Raw genomic sequence first — 20,997 nt, 5'->3', positions numbered from 1 at the left:
CTCCACCCATCAAAAAAAAAAAAGCCCGGGCTTTTTTTCCCTGATGCTGTGCAGAGCATGATGGGATTGCCTATGTTGTTGTTCACGTTGCCTAGCAACTGGGAGGGGTGATCAGGACACAGGACAGTTGGAACTGTGTCTCATGTTCCCTGTCACCTCCTTTCAACCAAAAAGATGACTGCCATCATGAAATCTAACATTTGCCTGTTCTTTTAAAACAGTGTGGGTAAGAGATTATATTACCTATCTATTTTAATTAACATAACTCATGTAACTTAATGACAGTATGTTTGTTTAGGCTGGAGTTCCTTTTTAAGTTGACTATGCCAACAAGTTCCCCATATTTGAAAAGGATGGGGGGAAGGGGGGGGGGCATCTGAGAGATAAAGAAATTGCTTGACTTCATCACAGACTTCAACAGTAAGGGTAGACTTACAGTAAGAATAGCGTAGTGGTCAAAGCCTATGATGCAGGGTTTGAGCCTTTCACCAGGGTTCAACACCCGGCTCATGCCAGTAAAACAGTAAGGAGGCTTTGGGCAAGGCTCTTTGAGTCCGCCAGGAAAAAAGCATGATATAAATGTTGTGCGACTTGTCTTGAACACTTCTTGCTTTTGGTTGCATTGTGATTGTTTTTCAATCACACCACAATGGTTAAGAAAGTGGCACTGCAACTTAAAAGATACATCCAGCAATCTGAAAAATTAAGGTTTCACTCACCGAAGGCTTCTTCCAGCTTTTAGAAGTCTGTTAGGTCCCACGGCGCAGTTCCACTCTGAGCCAGGCCTCAGCTCTCAACTCCATAAGATCATGACCCATGGCTGGATCGGGATCTTCTGGGCAAGTGCAGAGGCTCCTCTGCTAATGGCGCTCTGCAATTCAATTCTCTCTGAACTGCACAAGCGCACATCGCTCCCGGCAACTGGAGCGTGATCACGAGAGGCACGCAATGCATCCGCGCAAGCTCAGGAGATCCCGACCCAGCCGTGGGTCGCAATATTACTGTGGGGAGAACTGAAGGCCTGGCTCAGAGCAGAACTGTGCTGTAGGACCTAACAAATTTCTAGGGGCTGAAAGAAGCCCCAGATAAGTAAAATGTATTTTTCAGATTGCCAGAAGTATCCTTTAACAGTGTGCCACAAGCGTTCATAGACTCAATGCCAGCGTGCTATACTGTATCACAAGAGTATCTCTTGCGTTGCCCCAATGGAAGCCGTCACATCACATAGCAAGCAATCATTGCTTCTGCGTCGGTATACGCCAATTTTAATGCGTCGTGAAGCAAAAGCGAAAACTCTACATTCTGCTGAAAGTAGAGTATTCCATCATGACAGCTGCCCCACAGTAACTCACCGTATGCCACAGACAGAGTAGAAATAGAATTCAAACCTGAGAATGCCCACGGACCGCTTACTCATTAGACCTTTTTATTATGGTCTATATAGCACTGACATCATCCGCAGTGCTTCATAGAGTATACTGTAAATGCAGCTTCAACATGGACCAATCAGTTTAAACCTGGGTTTAAATTGATTGATCCATTTTCAAACTGCATACATTTGCATAGAAATTTTCATAAATTTCATCAACTCGGAAGAATTTGCATCTCTTTGATCATCCCTAGACAGTAACTGTCCTTCAGAGGGGCTCGCAATCTAATCCCTACCATAGTCATATGTACATCATAGTCTAAAGCTCAACACACACCATACAATCTTGGTTGTACAGATTTACCAAATCTATGTTGTATAAGGGCCAACAGATTGAAAATACCTTGAATGATTGATTGGATAAGCTCTTATACTACATAAAAGTGGTAAGATTGAACAACCAAGATTGTATGGTGTGTGTTGAGCCTTAGGCTAATTTTTAGGGAGAAGACAATTAACTTTTGTGTTGTTATTATGGGATGTGGGAGTGAACTGGAGTGCCAAACAGACAGGGGGAGAGCATACAAACACCATGCAGATAGTGCTCTAGTGGGGGATTTGAACCGGGGAATCCAATCTGCAAGGCAAGAGTGCTATCCACCATGCCACCTATACTATGCCACTGTGCCGCCCAGGCTCATATATTATACAGTGGTGTGAAAAACTATTTGCCCCCTTCCTGATTTCTTATTCTTTTGCATGTTTGTCACACTTAAATGTTTCGGCTCATCAAAAACCGTTAACTATTAGTCAAAGATAACATAATTGAACACAAAATGCACTTTTAAATGATGTTTTTTATTATTTAGTGAGAAAAAAACCTCAAAACCTACATGGCCCTGTGTAAAAAAGAAATTGCCCCCTGAACCTAATAACTGGTTGGGCCACCCTTAGCAGCAATAACTGCAATCAAGCACAGTGTTCTCCCCAGAAATTTTTTCCAGCCGGGTGGTATGAAAAAGTAGCCGGGTGGTGGAAGGTTAGGTTGGGCGCCACTAGGTGGGGAATCGCGCGCGCGCCCCCCCCCCCCCCCCCCAATAAATTGACAGGCTAGGCTCTGTCTTTTGTACTGGAATCTCTTAAAGGGATACTAAACTGAAAAAAATTAGACTAGTTACTTACCTGGGGCTTCTTATAGCCCCCTAAAGTCCTCCTGCTCTATGATCGCCATTCCACACTGCTCTGTTCCTTAGCCCTGCAGCTACTCGATCATGCTCCTGTGACCAGGAGTGTTTTGCCTATGCGCAGTAGCAATTTTTAGTTACAGCGCAAGTGCAAACCGCTGCCGGTAACGGGAATGTGGTGGAGGAGGCAAGTGACATGTGGCTGTGCATGCAGCGTTCAGAGAGGAACACAGCGGTGCGGAATGACTGCAAGGGAGAACAACAACTAAAGGGGCTGGAAGAAGCCCCAGGTAATCACTCTGTGCCTCTGTCTGCCATTGCCCTGGGTGAGTCTGTGGCTATCTGTACTCTGGCTCACCCCCCCCCCCCCCCCCCAAACTGCAGCTCCCTAACACCTGTGACACTCACTTCTGGCATCAATCAGAGCTGTGGAAGGCAGTGGTAGAACTGGAGAATTGTGGAGTCAAAGGGTTAAGCATCCTAAGGTTCTTGGGGGGGGGGGGGGTTAGTGTATAGTAGCCAGCGAGATTACACAGAGATTACATACACGCTGCTGCTGGGACAAGCACAGGGAGAGGAGGACAGCGTCTGGCTGGACATGCCACAAACATCAGAGTTGCGCGTTATTCTGAGTACAGGGAGAGGAGGAGGAGGACAGCGTCTGGCTGGACATTCCAGAGCCGCGCTTCCTAGCTCATGTAAGCTGCTCGTACAGAGAGAGGAGGACGACAGGACAGCGTCTGCAGGACCTTCCGAGAGCCCTGCTTCCTCTCTTCACTCAGAGCTCATGTGTGAGCTGCGTAACGTCTCCTGCATTCCCCGCCCCTCCACACAACTGCCGGGAGCTGAGGAGGTGGGCGGAGATAGTGTCTCTGAGTGACAGCGGCTGGCTGCAATGATACAGCCACAGCTGATCACTGATGAGCCGCACAGAATGGGATAATTTTACCCGGGCGCTCGGGGGAGATCAGCCGGGCGCTCAGAAGAGACCAGCCGGGCGGCGCGCCCTGGTAAAAGGCTCTGGGGAGAACACTGAAGCATTTGCGATAACTTGCAACGAGTCTTTTACAGCGCTCTGGAGGAATTTTGGCCCACTCATCTTTGCAGAATTGTTGTAATTCAGCTTTATTTGAGGGTTTTCTAGCATGAACCGCCTTTTTAAGGTCATGCCACAACATCTCAATAGGAGTCAGGTCAGGACTTTGACTAGGCCTCTCCAAAGTCTTCATTTTGTTTTTCTTCAGCCATTCAGAGGTGAATTTGCTGGTGTGTTTTGGGTCATTGTCCTGCTGCAGCACCCAAGATCACTTCAGCTTGAGTTGACGAACAGATGGCCGGACATTCTCCTTCAGGATTTTTTGGCAGACAGTAGAATTCATGGTTCCATCTATCACTGTATGCCTTCCAGGTCCTGAAGCAGCAAAACAACCCCAGACCATCACACTACCACCACCATATTTTACTGTTGGTATGATGTTCTTCTGCTGAAATGCTGTGTTACTTCTACGCCAGATGTAACGGGACACGCACCTTCCAAAAAGTTCAACATTTGTCTCGTCGGTCCACAAGGTATTTTCCCAAAAGTCTTGGCAATCATTGAGATGTTTTTTTAGCAAAATTGAGACGAGCCTTAATGTTCTTTTTGCTTAAAAGTGGTTTGCGCCTTGGATATCTTCCATGCAGGCCGTTTTTACCCAGTCTCTTTCTTATGGTGGAGTCGTGCACACTGACCTTAATTGAGGCAAGTGAGGCCTGCGGTTCATTAGATGTTGTCCTGGGGTCTTTTGTGGCCTCTCGGATGAGTTTTCTCTGCGCTCTTGGGGTAATTTTGGTCGGCCGGCCACTCCTGGGAAGGTTCATCAATGTTCCATGTGTTTGCCATTTGTGGATAATGGCTCTCACTGTGGTTTGCTGGAGTCCCAAAGCTTTAGAAATGGCTTTATAACCTTTACCAGACTGATAGATTTCAATTACAGTACTTTTGTTCTCATTTGTTCCTGAATTTCTTTGGATCTTGGCATGATGTCTAGCTTTTGAGGTGCTTTTGGTCTACTTCTCTGTGTCAGATAGCTAATATTTAAGTGATTTCTTGATTGAAACAGGTGTGGCAGTAATCAGGCCTAGGGGTGACTACAGAAATTAAACTCAGGTGTAATAAACCACAGTTAAAGGGAACCTTAACTGGCGTGGAAAAAATAATTCACTTACCTGGGAGCTTTCCCAAGCCTTCTGCAGCCGTCCTGTGCCCGCGCCGGTCCTTCGGTGCCCTCCGGTCTCCCTCCGCTGCTAAGTTTCGTTTTCGGACGACTGCCAGTCGTCCTCGGGCAAAGCGTCATCTTCTTCCGGATTCCCCGTCGTAAAGAGCCGTAAAGCGCGTCCGCATGACGCGTTTGGCGTCATGCGGACGCGCTTTACGGCTCATTACGACAGGGAATGCGGAAGAAGATGACGCTTTGCCCGAGGACGACTGGCAGTCGTCCGAAAACGAAACTTAGCGGCGGAGGGAGACCGGAGGGCACCGAAGGACCGGCGCGGGCACAGGACGGCTGCAGGAGGCTTGGGAAAGCCCCCAGGTAAGTGAATTATTTTTTCCACGCCAGTTAAGGTTCCCTTTAAGTTATTTTTTAACAAGGGGGGCAATCACTTTTTCACACAGGGCCATGTAGATTTGGAGTTTTTTTTCTCACTAGATAATAAAAACCATCATTTAAAACTGCATTTTGTGTTCAATTAGGTTATCTTTGACTAATAGTTAACGGTTTTTGATGAGCAGAAACATTTAAGTGTGACAAACATGCAAAAGAATAAGAAATCAGGAAGGGAGCAAATCGTTTTTCACACCACTGTACCTCAACTCTCCTCTTCCTCCATAAAATAGAAAGTCTTGGTCACATCACTAATGCCTGCGCATTGTGATGAAAAGTAGAGTGAAATGTCACCATCTATGCATAGACCTAGCGACACAAATCTGACAAACTGCCAATTTAAACTAAACTGAATTACACTTCCAGTTTACATCTTATTAGCATAGTATAACTCCATAAACACAAAATCTTTTTTCCCATAGCCTAAACTTACTTGCCATGATGCAGGGTGATCTGAGGAGGTCAAGAGGCGTCCAAGTTTATCATACAAGTTACTGAGCAGCTCTGCGCCCAGCATCTCATATACATACATGAGGGTGTCTGAGATATCCACTCTGCAGGAGGAGAGAAGGGGACAAGGTTAGTACTGTCCCTGGCATGTGGAAGCGAAATACTGTAAAACGCCCATTATCTGGCACCAACGGGGATGGACTGATGGTTGCTTGAGTCAGTGTTAGAAAATAGGCCTTACTAAAACAGTACTATACTCCACACTGTATACTGTGCTTACCATAAACTCTGTATTAATGTTGAAATACAGTAATTAAAAAAAATTAAGAGAAGGACAGACTGAAAGCGGAACTGAAAGTAAAAAAAAAAAAAAAGAATGAAAAGTATTTGACTTACCTGGGGCTTCTGCCAGCCCCTTGCAGCCTTCCTGTCCGGCGCCCGTCCTCCACGATCCTCCGTTCTCCCGCCGTCTACTACTTTCTGTTCGGTCATACCGTCAACTCGTAAGTCAACGACAATTGCGCCTGCGTGCCCTGAGCCACACATATCTTTCTTTACATTCCCACCTGCAATAGCGCCCTGTGCTAATAGCGCAGGACGCTATAGCGGGCAGGTACGCAAAGAAAGCTACGTGTTGCCTGGGGTGTACAGGCGCAGTTACCGCTTCAATTGAGGCGAAAGTAGCTGGCTGAGGAAGAAGGGAGGATCATTGAGGACCGGCGTGGGACAGGAAGGCTGCAAGAGGCTGGCAGAAGCCCCAGGTAAGTGAAACTCTTTGATTTTTTTGATTTTTTTATTTTAGTTCTGCTTTAACTTAATGTAAAATGTATTACTAGAAGTATAAATGTATGGTGGTTTCCCACTTTTACTCCACAATGTTCACTGACAAAGAGGGAAGTCAAAGATCAGAATTCTCTGCTAAGAATATTTGTACCTGTAGATTCGGAACTGTTCTTTCTCATCTGAAGACCAGGATGCATATTCCGCATCTGCGGGGAACTGAGCCTTCTGCAGCAGCACATCTACCAGCTGGAAATAGACAGGTCGGTACACCTGCAGATACACCGTCTGCTTCTCAGTTTCAAAAGAAAGAATATCATCCTATGGAGAGAAGAAATACCTTTACTTGTGGTGCATCAGACAATGACTTCCTCCTCCCATTCTAACAAACAGCATCATATTCCTATAGACCGAACACAAGTGCAAAGTGATGTAAGATTGCTCAAACCCAAAGCTATCCGATTCCCTTATGGTACAACCGAGAGGAAGGGTTTTTTTGCAGTTGTTTTTTTATAGCTATGGCTACTGCACTTCCCATCACAAAACATAGACTAAAGAATCATCTGACGGGGCTTTGAACGGGTTATATAGGCAGGTAAGGTCCACCCCAAAATTGGGCGTAGCACCTGTCTTAAAGAGAAATGACAGACATAAAATTACAGAAGTCATATGTTATTCAATATGAAAGTTCCTATATAAAATCTACATATAAAAACAATGCAAAAGCTCAGCTGTTTAATATTGCATGGTGCAGGAAGTCGTTATATAACATGGAAAAGTTAATAATTAAACAGCCGTATCATAGACTAAACTTAAAAAGAGAAACCCCGACCAAGAATTGAACTATATCCCAATCAGTAGCTGATACCCCCTTTTACATGAGAAATCTATTCCTTTTCACAAACAGACCATCAGGGGGCGCTGTATTTATTATTATTATTTATTTATTTATTTATTTATAAAGCGCCAACATATTCCGTGGCGCTGTACAATGTAAGAGAACAAACAAGGGATACATAACGATACAGACAATGATATACATCAGATATGCACACTGATACAAAATACAGAACTGCTGATTACAATAGCACATTTGCTATGATGACTAAAATGTATAAATGTCTAACAGTGTGCAAGCAATTAAATTAATAACATTCCATGACACAAAAGGGTGAGAGCCCTGCCCTTCCGAGCTTACAATCTAAAGGAATGGGGTGGAAACAAGAGGTGGGGAAAGTATACAGTATATGTACAGGCAGTGCGTAATTAGGTTATTTAGTGGTTGCATGGCCTAAGCTAGAGAGTAATCTTGTCGGAAAGGTGGGTTTTGAGGGAGCATTTAAAGATTTCAAAGGTGGGAGAGTGGCGGATGTGTTGTATGGCTGATATTGTGGTGAAACCTCTCCCACAAAAGTTCTGAGTACGTACTCTTGGCAGTTTCCTGTCGCAGTCCCTGTTGCATTGTGGGAAAAGGCTGTTTACAGCTGTTTCCAACTGCCAAAACAGCAAGCAGCAACTACATTACTTGCCAGCAGTAAATATGTCACCATGTGATAAATGTCAGAATATAAATCAGGGATTTAAAATATTTTACAATGGGCAAACACTGACTAAATAATTTATACATAATTATTGTAAAAATGAAGCACTTTTTTTATTACATTATTTTCACTGGAGTTCCTCTTTAAATCCCATCTAGAACTAAGGCCATGTGGAACACGAGTACTTAACTGCCATATCCAAAAAGCCTCTCAATTGAGAATAAATTTGCGTATATCAATAGCTGCATACATTTGCATACAAAATTGCATAATACTGCATCAACTTGCAATTATTTGCATCTCATTGACCATCCCTAATTACGATCGAGATCGCGGGTCGATTGCAGACAAAACTTCCTATGCCGATCATGGGACTTCACCCATTGGTCAATTACGGAACAACCACGGCTAGCCACAATTTCTGCTCAATTAGACGTTTTGTTGAATCGAACATCTAATTGTACAGTATAGTGTATGGGTATTCGTGTACTCGGGCTACATAAACACGTCCATTGTCATTCAGAAAGCTCCTTTGCTTAGCTGTATGTAAGTTGGATTGATGTGGCTCTGTAAAATGTATTAGCTACAGGCTCACTATACGCCAGCGGTTCTGGATGTGCAGCCTTGCTCTCAGGAGAATAAAGAGATGATTTGAATATTCAGTAGTCATGCAGAAGGCAACGTTATATTTAGATTCTCAGTCTATCTTTTGGAAAGTAATATCAGTGAGTGAACAAAGAAATAAAGGAATTATACACCTTGGTAGAAGTCAGAATAATGACAAACCTGCAGAGTGTACCAGAATGTGAGTGTGAGGGAGCTGGTGGTTTCATTGACTGGATAATGACCGGGAATTCCTGTACAGAACATGATCATGTTAACCAAGGCCAGGAAGCTCTGCCAGTGATCCACCTGGTCCAGGAGAGCCCTGCAACAAAAAGCAGCGTGAGAACAACTTCCAGCGAGCAGCACACAAATGCATTACATATACTGCAGTATACAGTGTCCCTGGGCTTTCCAAAACCTGTATATGGCCATTACATACAACGCATTCTTAGCAATAGCTGCAGAGGCACTGGCTGTTTTCATGACAATAGATATAGGGCTTGATTCCCAAAAGAGTGCTAACTGTTAGCACGGCCATTTTCGCGTGAATTTTTGCATTGCGCGCGATTGCAAATTAACGTTTTCGCACGCAAACTCGATTTTTTGCGCAAAAACGATATCGATTTTGCACGAAAATTCGCGTTTGCGCGCAAAAACGTTATCGCTTCACATGAAAATTCGCGATTGCAATGCGAAAATTCGCGCAAAAACTTTTTTGCAATTCGAAAGAGGGCCTCTAACTGTCTTAAAGGACACCAGAACTGACACAAATTTTAAAAACAGGGGGAACAGGCATGTATGTGAAGCAGTCCTCATGCCCACCGCTCCCCTCGTCTTCCTACACCCCCCTCCACTTCCACCTAAAAGCCTCCCTCAGCCTTTTCCGGGTCAGGCAGTAATGCGCAGACGCAGACCCGGTGGAGTGCTGCCGCGAACGCTCTGCGCATGATGTCAATCGCCAAGTCAGTGCCTGCACACTATTGCCCGATCTGGCCGACCCGGAAAAGAGTGAGGGGGGTTTTAGGTGAGAGTGGAGCGGTGAGCATGAGGACTGCTTCACATACATGCCTGCTCCCCAGTTTTTAAAATTTGTGTCAGCTCTGGTATCCTTAAAGGGCACCTGAAGTGGGAGGGATGTGGAGTCTGACATTTATTTCCTTTTAAACTATGGTATACCAATTGCCTAGCATCTTGATGATCTTTCATGCATCAGTAGTGTCTGAATCACAAACCTGAAACAAGCATGCAGCAAGTCCAGTCAAACATCTGATCTGCATGCTTGTTCAGGGTCTATGGCTAAATGTAATAGAGGTACAAGATCAGAACAGCCAGGCACAGTGCATTGCTTAATAACAAAACAAAAACAAAAAATAGGTCAGCTTCCATGGAATTGATTGACCAGCTAGCCTGCAGGCTACCGATTGTTGAATCAACAGATTTTGAACTGGTCCATCTCCTTATGGGGGATTCTTAGGGTTTTGTTTGTTTTCAAAAACAGTTCCTAAACGGCTGTTGCTAACTGTCAAAATAGTGTGCAAGTGAGTAGGAAGGCTGGCATCTTACTATGTTGGCAATTAGACTTAGCAACTGCCTTTCAGGAAGTGCTTTTGAAAACAAAGAAAACCCTGAGAATTCCCCATTAGGAGATGGACTAGTCAGTCCAGAATTCAGAATGTCATTGCTCTGAGGCTTGCTATACTTAGTATAGCAAAAGGTTTTGTATAAGTAAAAAAAAAAAAAAAAGTTATTGCATTTGCAAAATAAAGACAGAAAATAACTACTGCAGTACATAGTATATTCTATATAAATTTTCCTCAAGGAAAATTTACAGATACGCATATAATCAATCTGATCAGGTGACATCTTTAAGTCTCTGAATGGCTGGTCCTGATCATGTGATCTGTTTCTGGTTTAGTTTACACAGAAAGCAGAAGTGAGACATGATCAAATCAGTCACCTGAGCAAACTGATCCTATAGCCCTGCAGGAGTAGGTTTGTGGTCTGTACATACCGTGAATGGTTCTCGCCAAGTGCGACTATTATGCGGCAAATGCCATGAGAGGTCTCGATGTCTCCATTCTGTACAGCCTGCTGCAGTTGCTCTTGTAGGCCGAGAGCCTGAGGGATGAGTTTCAGGAGAGTGTTGACGTATCTGGAGAGAGAAAAAAAACAGGAAGATGGAGAACTGTTTGCTGCTAACCTGATGGTCCGAAGAACATTATATAGAAGGAACTCAAATTCCCCCTGCTGGTTATACACATTACCAACCTGCTGCAAAACACATAACATTTATGTATGAATCAGGATTTAAAAGCAGTATGTAAGCAAACAGGATTGAAGCCCGACGAGGGCTATACAGTGGAAAGCTCGCTTACTCTTATTCTTTTAAGTTAGCCAATAAATGGTATCACCATGATTCAAAACTTCCTGCTTTAAAGGGAACCTTAACTGAGAGTGATATGGATGTTTCCTGTTAAACAATACCAGTTGCCTGGCAGTCCAGCTGATCTCTGTGACTGCAATAGTGGCTGAATCCCACCGTGAAACAAGCATGCAGCTAATCCAGTCTGACTTCCCTTTAACTGAGAGGGATATGTATGTTTCCTTTTAAACAATGCAAGTTACCTGGCAGTCCTGCTGATGTCTTTGGCTGCAGTTGTGGCTGAATCACCCACCTGAAACAAGCATGCAGCTAATCCAGCCTGACTTCAGTCAGAGCACCTGATCTGCATGCTTGTTGAAAGGCTGTGGCTAAAAGTATTAGAGACACAGGATCAGCAGGAGAGTCAGGCAACTGGTATTATTTTAAAAAGAAAAATCTATATCCTTCTCAGTTTAGGTTCCCTTTAAGGACCAGAGACTTTTTTAATAAGAAAACGGGGCTCACAAACTTCACGTGGCAAGGACCCATCTCTCGTCCCTGCAGCCCACTGATAGCAGAATTCCGTGAGCCAGTCAGGAGCACATTTCATTGGCTCATGTCCCTGTGATCACTGTGAGCCAATCACAGCCAATTACAGTGATCACAGGGTCAGGAGCCAATTAAATCATTTCCTGACCGGCTTACGGAGTTGTGCTGTCATACTGACAGCAGCGCAAGTGGGCTGCAGTGGCGGGAGAGAAGTACGATCAGCAGTAGCAGCAGGTGTGTGCAGTGCAGTAATTAAAAATGTACACTCAGGCAGGGATAACAGGTCCAAAACCAGGCACAGATTTTAATTACCAAGGTCTGGAAGCGGTTAAAAAACCCCCACAGATACAACATACCATATATGACAAAGTACTGCGCAATTAAGGCTTCTTTCACACAGACATCTAAACTGCGTGTTTAACGCTGGATAATTACGGTAAGCAATCAGTATAATGATCGCCTCCACATAAATGAGGTACGCCCCTTTAGAGCTCTCCTCCACTGCACATTGCAAATAGAATTGCAGCAGCCATTTGAAAAGGGTACAAACCGGTTTTAATTACGTCATGCCATGGGCTGAAGGGGACAAATGTGCGCCCATTGTACATACGCTTCTAAGGTGCATTGGGGCAGAATAACTGGATTTATATACTGTGAGCATCCTATTTGCACTAAAACATGCATAAATAGGACATTTATAAATGTCCACATTGTATGAAGTGGTTAAATACTGTAGACAGAAAGAGCAGCTGATTTAGTAGCTGAACAGCACTTGTTTATAAAAACATCCCTACAGGTGAAACTGGAAACATTAGAATATTGTGCAAAAAGACCATTTGATGTCCTTTATGTACTATAGAGTGCTTAAAATAAGTCTCTGGCCAACAATGCAGAGTACTTGTGTTACTGATTTTGCTTTTGTTCTAAAATACAAGTGTATCTATTCCAGCTCTTACATAAATAAGCCAGGTGCAGTGTGTACACCCAGCTTAAAGGACAACTATAGAGAGAGGTATGTGGAGTCTGCCATATTTACAGTTTCTTCCTTCCTGCCAGTGACCCGGGGTCCCCTGCGCTGCAGATGCCGACAGGCGCCTACTGCACATGCGCGAGCACACGGCCATGCTCACATGGTCTGGAGTGTTCTGCACAGGCGCAGAAGTACTGCGCCTGTGCAGAACACACCAGACCCCGTGAGCGGCGCTTGTGCAGAAGATGCCAAACTGGCGACGTCGGCATTGGCAACGGAGGGGACCCTGGGCTACCGGCTGGAAGCGGAGCTGCAGAGAGGAACATATTAGCTGCCAGGGGCTGGAGGAAGCCCCAGGTAAGTAGATTTATTTTTTAATTCTGCTCGGACCTTCCCTTTAAGATTTGCAGAGGTTAATATGAGAGATGGTCAATGCAATGCAAATAATTCCAAGTGGATACACAATTATGCAATTTTATGCAGCTTGAAAATGGATACATTGAATTCCTTCTTTAAAGCGGCATACATTTGTAAGTAGAAGTATACATTATGTATTGTAACACGTTGATCCCTTTATGGCTCTGTATGTGTATTTTTTATTAACACAGTACTGTAGTAACATGGAGTGTGTGTGTGTGTGTCTATGTGTGTGTGTCTGTGTGTGTGTCTGTGTGTGTGTCTGTGTGTGTGTGTGTGTGTGTGTGTGTGTGTGTCTGTGAGTGTGTGAGTGTGTGTGCGTCTGTGTGTGTGTCTGTGTGTGTGTGTGAGAGTGTGTGTCTGAGTGTGTGAGTGTGAGTGTGTGTCTGTGTGTCTGTGTGTGTGTGTGTGTGTGTGTGTGTGTGTGTGTGTGTGTGTGTGTGTGTGTGTGTGTGTGTGTGTGTGTGTGTGAGTGTGTGTCTGAGTGTGTGAGTGTGAGTGTGTGTGTGTGTGTGTGTTTTAGATTGTGTCCTTTACATGGTAGGTTTACAGAACATCCTGGAATGGTTGTTTCCTTGCCCTTCCTCTGACCTTCTCCTGATTCTGTTAGTATGCACATCATATAACCAACCAAGCATTACATTTCCCCCATACTCCCCTGTGCTGCTGTATGCCAATTCCACACAGTACCAACTGAAATTATGGGGGGGTCAATGTTCTCTCTCTAGCAGTGAACAGGTTAATCTGGCTTGCGTGCCCCAGACAGGGGGGGAAATGTAGCAACTCAGCAGCACAATTAACTTCCTTTATTGTAACTGGTGTGAATGCAAGGATGAGGAAGAGCAGAGGAGAGGATAAGTGGTTGCTAAGCAACTGGAGGGTCTGGCAACCAATCACAGAACAGAAGGTGGTCATGATGGGTATCAATTCCCAAGGAAGGTGGAAGTATAGTGCTGGATTATAAGCAGAAGCTGACCCTCCCCCTCCCAGTACCGCACACCTTCACACAGAGTGAGCTAATTGTAGAGACAGAAGCACAGAGAAGGGGGTGTCATGTGAAGAGTGCATGCTGTATGTACAGTGACAGGAGACAGGGGCCAGTGATGTCTGTCCCAGCAGGCATGGGATATGCACACTGACATGACACAGGAGCTTGATGCTTAGCCCAGCAGGCCTGTGACATGAGACAGGGGCTGGGAATGCCTATCCCAGAATGCATGCAGTATGCACATTGACAAGACATTGGCCAAAACAGGAAAATGTTTTGTACATTGAAGACGGGGCAAAAACGGTGCCTATCCCAGTGGGAATGTAATATGCATACTGACATGTGACAGGATCCAGGGCTGCCTTTCTCAGTAAGCTTGTGATATACACACTGACAGCAGACATGATTCCCCATCCACGTGGGCATGCGGCATACGTCATGAACAGAGACAGGGTCCAGGGTTCTCTGCCCAAAGTGCACGTGACATGGACACAGACTGCAGATGCCTACTCTAGTGACAGGAGGCAGGGACTGCAGATAGCTAAAACAGGGGCATATGACATGAATGTGCACTATATACACTAACAGGAGACACATATTGCAAGACACGTATCCCAGCATGAATGTGATCTGTAGACAGACGTAACATGATGCTTGAAGGACAACTAAAGTGAGAAGAATATGGAGGCTGCCATGTTTATTTCCTTCTACACAATACCAGTTGCCTGGCAGCCCTGTTGGTCTGTTTGGCTGCAGTAGTGTCTGAATCACACCAGAAACAAGCATGCAGCTAATCTAGTCAGATATGACAATGTCAGAAACACCTGATCTGCATCTGCTTTAGGGTCGATAGCTAAAGGTGGCCACACACCATACAATGTTTTAAATAAATATCTGTTCAATGCAAGAATTGCAATCAATTTTTCTGACCGATTGTAACATTTCAAAAATCTGACCAAAGTACCCAGGGCCGGTCCTGGACTTTCTGCTGCCTGAGGCAAAGATCGTAAAGGTGCCCCCCCAATATTTCTACATAACATTACATCCCCCACACAACCGACCGTGTCCGTGAAGGAAAGCCTGAGTGACGCAGCAAAGTGAGTGACTGACTCACCAGGGATTGGGTCTCCCTCCGGGTCTGGCGGCGGCGAAGGGCGGGCATCCGCAGCAAGCATGCATCCTGCACTGGCAGGGGACAGACGGCTGCGGTCTGCGGCGGTCATGCTCCATCTCGGATCTGAGGGATCTCGCGCTGGGCCAGTGAGCGGCGGCCGGCGGCAGCCAGCCAGCCTCATCATCATCATCATCGTCACGGTCACGTCGGCGGCGCTCGCTGCTCAGTGACTGACCGTGACAATCAGCCGCAGCCAGGGCAGCAGAGCGGGCGGCAGCCGCCGCCATCAAATCAGCAGGCTTAGGCACTAGGCAGCGTCTCCAGCGTGCAGCCTTGAAGGAGACAGGAGAGGCTGCAGAGCTCGGAGTCGTCGGACTCGGAGGCTGGCGGCAACAGTGCAGTTTCTAGGCTAAAATGCACCTAAGGCGAGGGTGTAAAAATTGCGGCCCCCCCCGGTATAGGTAGCCAGCTATAGGTCCCCCCCGAGTATAGGTGGCCAGGCATGGGTGAGCCAGTAAAGTTGCCCCCAGTATAGGTTAGCCAGGTAGTTGCCTCCAGTATAGGTAGCCAGTATAGTTGCCCCCAGTATGTTAGATAGGCAGGCACCCCCCCCCCCCCGGTATAAGTTAGATAAGTAGGTGCCCCCAGTACAGGTTAGCTAGGTAGGTGCCTCCAATATAGGTAGCCAGTATAGTTGCCCCCAGCATAGGTTAGATAGGTAGGTACCCCCAGTATAGGTTAGTTAGGTAGGTGCCCCCAGTGTAGGTAGCCAGTATAGTTGCCACCTGTATAGGCTAGCTAGGTAGGTAGGTGCCCCCAATACAGGTTAGATAAGTGCCCCCAGTATAGGTTAGATAGGTAGCTTCCCCCCAGTATAGGTTAGATTAGGTCGCTGCCCTTCAGTATATGTTAGATTAGGTAGGTGCCCCCAGTACAGGTTAGATTAGGTAGGTGCCCCCAGTATAGATTAGATAGGTAGCTGCCCCCAGCATAGGTTAGACAGGTAGCTGCCCTCCAGCATAGGTTAGATAGGTAGCTGCCCCCCAGTATAGGTTAGATAGGTAGCTGACCCCCAGTATAGGTTAGATAGGTAGCTGACCCCCAGTATAGGTTAGATAGGTAGCTGACCCCCAGTATAGGTTAGATAGGTAGCTGCCCCCCAGTACAGGTTAGATTAGGTAGGTGCCCCCCAGTATAGGATAGATAGGTAGCTGCCCCCAGTACAGGTTAGATTAGGTAGGTGCCCCCCAGTATAGGATAGATAGGTAGCTGCCCCCAGTATAGGTTAGATAGGTAGCTGCCCCCCAGTATAGGTTAGATAGGTAGCTGCCCCCCAGTACAGGTTAGATTAGGTAGGTGCCCCCCAGTATAGGATAGATAGGTTGCTGCCCCCAGTACAGGTTAGATTAGGTAGGTGCCCCCCAGTATAGGATAGATAGGTAGCTGCCCCCAGTATAGGTTAGATAGGTAGCTGCCCCCCAGTATAGGTTAGATAGGTAGCTGCCCCCCAGTATAGGTTAGATAGGTAGCTGCCCCCCAGTATAGGTTAGATAGGTAGCTGCTCCCCAGTGTAGGTTAGATAGGTAGCTGCCCCCCAGTATAGGTTAGATAGGTAGCTGCCCCCCAGTGTAGGTTAGATAGGTAGCTGCCCCCCAGTATAGGTTAGATAGGTAGCTGCCCCCCAGTATAGGTTAGATAGGTAGCTGCCCCCCAGTATAGGTTAGATAGGTAGCTGCCCCCCAGTATAGGTTAGATAGGTAGCTGCCCCCCAGTATAGGTTAGATAGGTAGCTTCCCCCCTAGTATAGGTTAGATAGGTAGCCGCCCCCCAGTATAGGTTAGATAGGTAGCTGCCCCCCAGTATAGGTTAGATAGGTAGCTGCCCCCCAGTATAGGTTAGATAGGTAGCTGCCCCCCAGTATAGGTTAGATAGGTAGCTGCCCCCCAGTATAGGTTAGATAGGTAGCTTCCCCCCTAGTATAGGTTAGATAGGTAGCCGCCCCCCAGTATAGGATAGATAGGTAGCTGGCCCCCAGTATAGGATAGATAGGTAGCTGCCCCCTGTACAGGTTAGATTAGGTAGGTGCCCCCCAGTATAGGATAGATAGGTAGCTGCCCCAAAACAGGTTAGATTAGGTAGGTGCCCCCCAGTATAGGATAGATAGGTAGCATGCCCAGTATAGGTTAAGTAGGTAGGTGCCCCCTCATAATGGCGGAGGGGGGAGCCGGAGCCGCGGGGAGGGCAGCCCGACCTCTCCCTCCCTCTCCCTGGGCCGCTCTCCATGCTCCCCCCTCGGACTGCAGGCAGCAGAGTTAGCGCGCAGGGAAGGAAGGTGCCCCCCAGTATAGGATAGATAGGTAGCTGCCCCCAGTATAGGTTAGATAGGTAGCTGCCCCCCAGTATAGGTTAGATAGGTAGCTGCCCCCCAGTACAGGTTAGATTAGGTAGGTGCCCCCCAGTATAGGATAGATAGGTTGCTGCCCCCAGTACAGGTTAGATTAGGTAGGTGCCCCCCAGTATAGGATAGATAGGTAGCTGCCCCCAGTATAGGTTAGATAGGTAGCTGCCCCCCAGTATAGGTTAGATAGGTAGCTGCCCCCCAGTATAGGTTAGATAGGTAGCTGCCCCCCAGTATAGGTTAGATAGGTAGCTGCTCCCCAGTGTAGGTTAGATAGGTAGCTGCCCCCCAGTATAGGTTAGATAGGTAGCTGCCCCCCAGTGTAGGTTAGATAGGTAGCTGCCCCCCAGTATAGGTTAGATAGGTAGCTGCCCCCCAGTATAGGTTAGATAGGTAGCTGCCCCCCAGTATAGGTTAGATAGGTAGCTGCCCCCCAGTATAGGTTAGATAGGTAGCTGCCCCCCAGTATAGGTTAGATAGGTAGCTTCCCCCCTAGTATAGGTTAGATAGGTAGCCGCCCCCCAGTATAGGTTAGATAGGTAGCTTCCCCCCTAGTATAGGTTAGATAGGTAGCCGCCCCCCAGTATAGGATAGATAGGTAGCTGGCCCCCAGTATAGGATAGATAGGTAGCTGCCCCCTGTACAGGTTAGATTAGGTAGGTGCCCCCCAGTATAGGATAGATAGGTAGCTGCTCCAAAACAGGTTAGATTAGGTAGGTGCCCCCCAGTATAGGATAGATAGGTAGCTTGCCCAGTATAGGTTAAGTAGGTAGGTGCCCCCTCATAATGGCGGAGGGGGGAGCCGGAGCCGCGGGGAGGGCAGCCCGACCTCTCCCTCCCTCTCCCTGGGCCGCTCTCCATGCTCCCCCCTCGGACTGCAGGCAGCAGAGTTAGCGCGCAGGGAAGCGCTGCTGTACACAGCTGTTACTCACCTCCCTGGATCCGATCGCCGCTCCCGCCCTTCTGGTCTCCTCTCTGCCTAGCCGGCTGATACACACGCGGCTGCTTACTGTGTAAACAGGAAGCAGCGTGTGTATCAGCAGCGGCTACATTGCAGAGAGGAGACCAGCAGGGCGGAAGCGGCGATCAGATCCAGAGAGGTGAGTAACAGCTGTGTACAGCAGCGCTTCCCTGCGCGCTAACTCTGCTGCCTGCAGTCCGAGGGGGGAGCATGGAGGGCGGCAAGGGGAGAGGGAGGGAGAGGTCGGGCTGCCCTCACCGCGGCTCTGGCTCCCCACGCTATCACAGCCACGTCATCTGGTGCCGCCTCTCCACTTCCTGCCGCCTGAGGAACCCGCCTCACCCCGCCTCATGGGCGGGCCGGCCCTGAAAGTACCACACACCTATGTTCAACTTTTCCTCAATTATGATGAAAATGATTGGAAACCCTGAGAAAATTGCTTGGGTGTATATATAAATAAATTGACAATCTACTACACACTATTCAATTTTCATAAAAATTGATCAGAAAAATCCACCATTCCCGATCAACTTTTATTGAATAAAAATGGGAAATCCAATCAGATTTCCTGCTTGAATAAAAAAAAAAAAAAGCTTTAGATTTTTCTAGAAATCCGATCATTTGTATCGAATTGCCGGAAAATCGGATTATTTTATCGTATCGTGTGGCTACCTTAAAAGTATGAGAGGCAGAGGATCAGCAGGGCTGCCAGGCAACTGGTATTGTTATGGCAGCCTCCATTTCATGCTTGCTTCAGATGTCCTTTTAATGTCAAACCTTTAATGTCAAATGACCATTTGCACAAGATCGGGTAACATAACAAAACAAATAATTTAAATGATTTTCAACGATGGCCGATTACATGCGATAATTGTTCGCTTTGAACCACCTTCATGACAGACCCAATCATGGGCGGTCGTTCCGATCTCCATTGATCCTCATGCTTATTACCGCGATCATTCAATATCGCATTCATGCTCATAATTTGTTCCCACTGTATGCAATTGCGGAAGACAGATTGGGGACCGATCGTTCTTCGTATCTTTCGTCTTCTTCCGCAGTCTTTGTGGTGGGTATTTAGCTTAAGAGGAATTTGGAGGCGGACATATTTATTTCCTTTTAAACAATGCAAATTGCCTGGCTATCTTGCTGATCCTCTGCCTCTAATGCTTTGCGCAATAAACACTGAACAAGCATGCAGATCAGGTGATCTGAATGAATTCTGAAAAGATTAGCTGCATGCTTGTTTCAGGTGTGTCATTCATACACTACAGTGTTTTCCAGCCGGGTGGCATGAAAAAGTAGCCAGGTGGGGCAATATGAGAGAATGCAGGGCCAGCGCTTCTTTGCACAACTCTGCTTATAGCATAGGAGAAGGTGAGATGATGACGGCCGGGGGCTCACCAAAACTAGCCGGGTGGAGCACTCAGCTAAAAGAGCCTGGGGAGAACACTGCACTACTGCAGCCAAAAAGATCACTAGGACTGCCAGAAAACTGGAACTATTTGAAAGTTAATAAATATGGTAGCCTCCATACCCTGCTTACTTCAGGTTTCCTTTACCCCAGTAAATGTGGTCAGAGGAAGGGGTTGCTGATGTAGATTGTAGGATGTGTGTAATAAGAACACAGGCAATAGACAGGATCTTGAATAGACCAGATAAGTGTTCACTAAAAGGAAACAGAAGCCATGGATGCTGAACCCAGTGGCAAAGTGATCCATACATTCAGGGCTGTGGAGTCGGTACAAAAATCATCCGACTCCTCAGTTTATGAAGCCACCACTCCGACTTCAGGTACCTAAAATTGCTCCGTCGCTGACTACGGTACTTAGTCTAATTTTTACAGAGACTATGGAATTGCTACAATAATCATCCAATTCCGACTCCAAACTCCTCAGTTTATTGAAACCATCAACTCCAACTCAAGATAGCCAAAATTGCTCCGACTCCCACTCTGACTCCACAGCCCTGCATAAACTGACAGGGGGAACGGACTGGCGATGCCTACTTCCAGCGGGTTTGCAATATGTACCTACAGGAGCAGGCGTCACTATTTTAGTGGGAAGGCAATATGTACCCACAGGAGACAGGCCTCCCTATATTAAAGCAAAAATCCAGAAAGTCCGAACACTCTAAGTTGAAGATTATTTATCCATCACATTACAAGTCAGATGTCCATTCAATCGACCAACGAACGTTTCAGGCCACAGTGGGTCGCCTTTGTCAAGGTATAGGAGATTGAATGGACATCTGGCTTGTAATGTGATGGATGAATAAATAACCTTCAGCTTACTGAGTGTGTGGACCTTCTAGATTTTTGCCTTTGCAGTTTATGGTCCAGCATCTCGACTACTTTGATGGTGTGCGACTCTCTTATGAAACCTGGACTTTGCCTATATTAGAGGGTATAATCTATACGCAGACAAGAGACTGGGGTGGAGATGCTGTAAGAGGTCATACAATATGTATATTGACAGAGGAAATGGGTTATGGATGCCTTTCCCAGCAGTTATAGGACATATACTATACACAGACAGGAAACAGGAGAAGGGGATGCCCATCATAGACTACATGTTATACAAGCCCTAGGAGATATCCAAGGAAGAACACCAATCTATGTGCAGACAATAAGGACAATTCAAGACAATACATCATACTGAAGG

General features: G+C 46.4%; 1 protein-coding gene across 1 annotated transcript in view; it reads right to left on the bottom strand.

The window, feature by feature from the left end:
• Positions 1-20,997, bottom strand: part of IPO13 (importin 13) — a 113,938-nt gene that overhangs the window by 51,660 nt on the left and 41,281 nt on the right. Inside the window, exons 4-7 of the mRNA XM_068239488.1 lie at positions 10,587-10,727; positions 8,756-8,897; positions 6,583-6,749; positions 5,632-5,752 (exon numbers count right to left, since the gene is read on the bottom strand). Of these exons, the coding sequence (XP_068095589.1) occupies positions 5,632-5,752; positions 6,583-6,749; positions 8,756-8,897; positions 10,587-10,727 (571 nt within the window). The remainder of the gene's footprint in view (positions 1-5,631; positions 5,753-6,582; positions 6,750-8,755; positions 8,898-10,586; positions 10,728-20,997) is intronic.

This window comes from Hyperolius riggenbachi, chromosome 6 (genome assembly GCF_040937935.1).
Source record: "Hyperolius riggenbachi isolate aHypRig1 chromosome 6, aHypRig1.pri, whole genome shotgun sequence".
Lineage (NCBI taxonomy): Eukaryota > Metazoa > Chordata > Amphibia > Anura > Hyperoliidae > Hyperolius > Hyperolius riggenbachi.
Note: the sequence above shows the minus strand (reverse complement) of the source record. Positions and strands in the feature narration are given on the sequence as shown.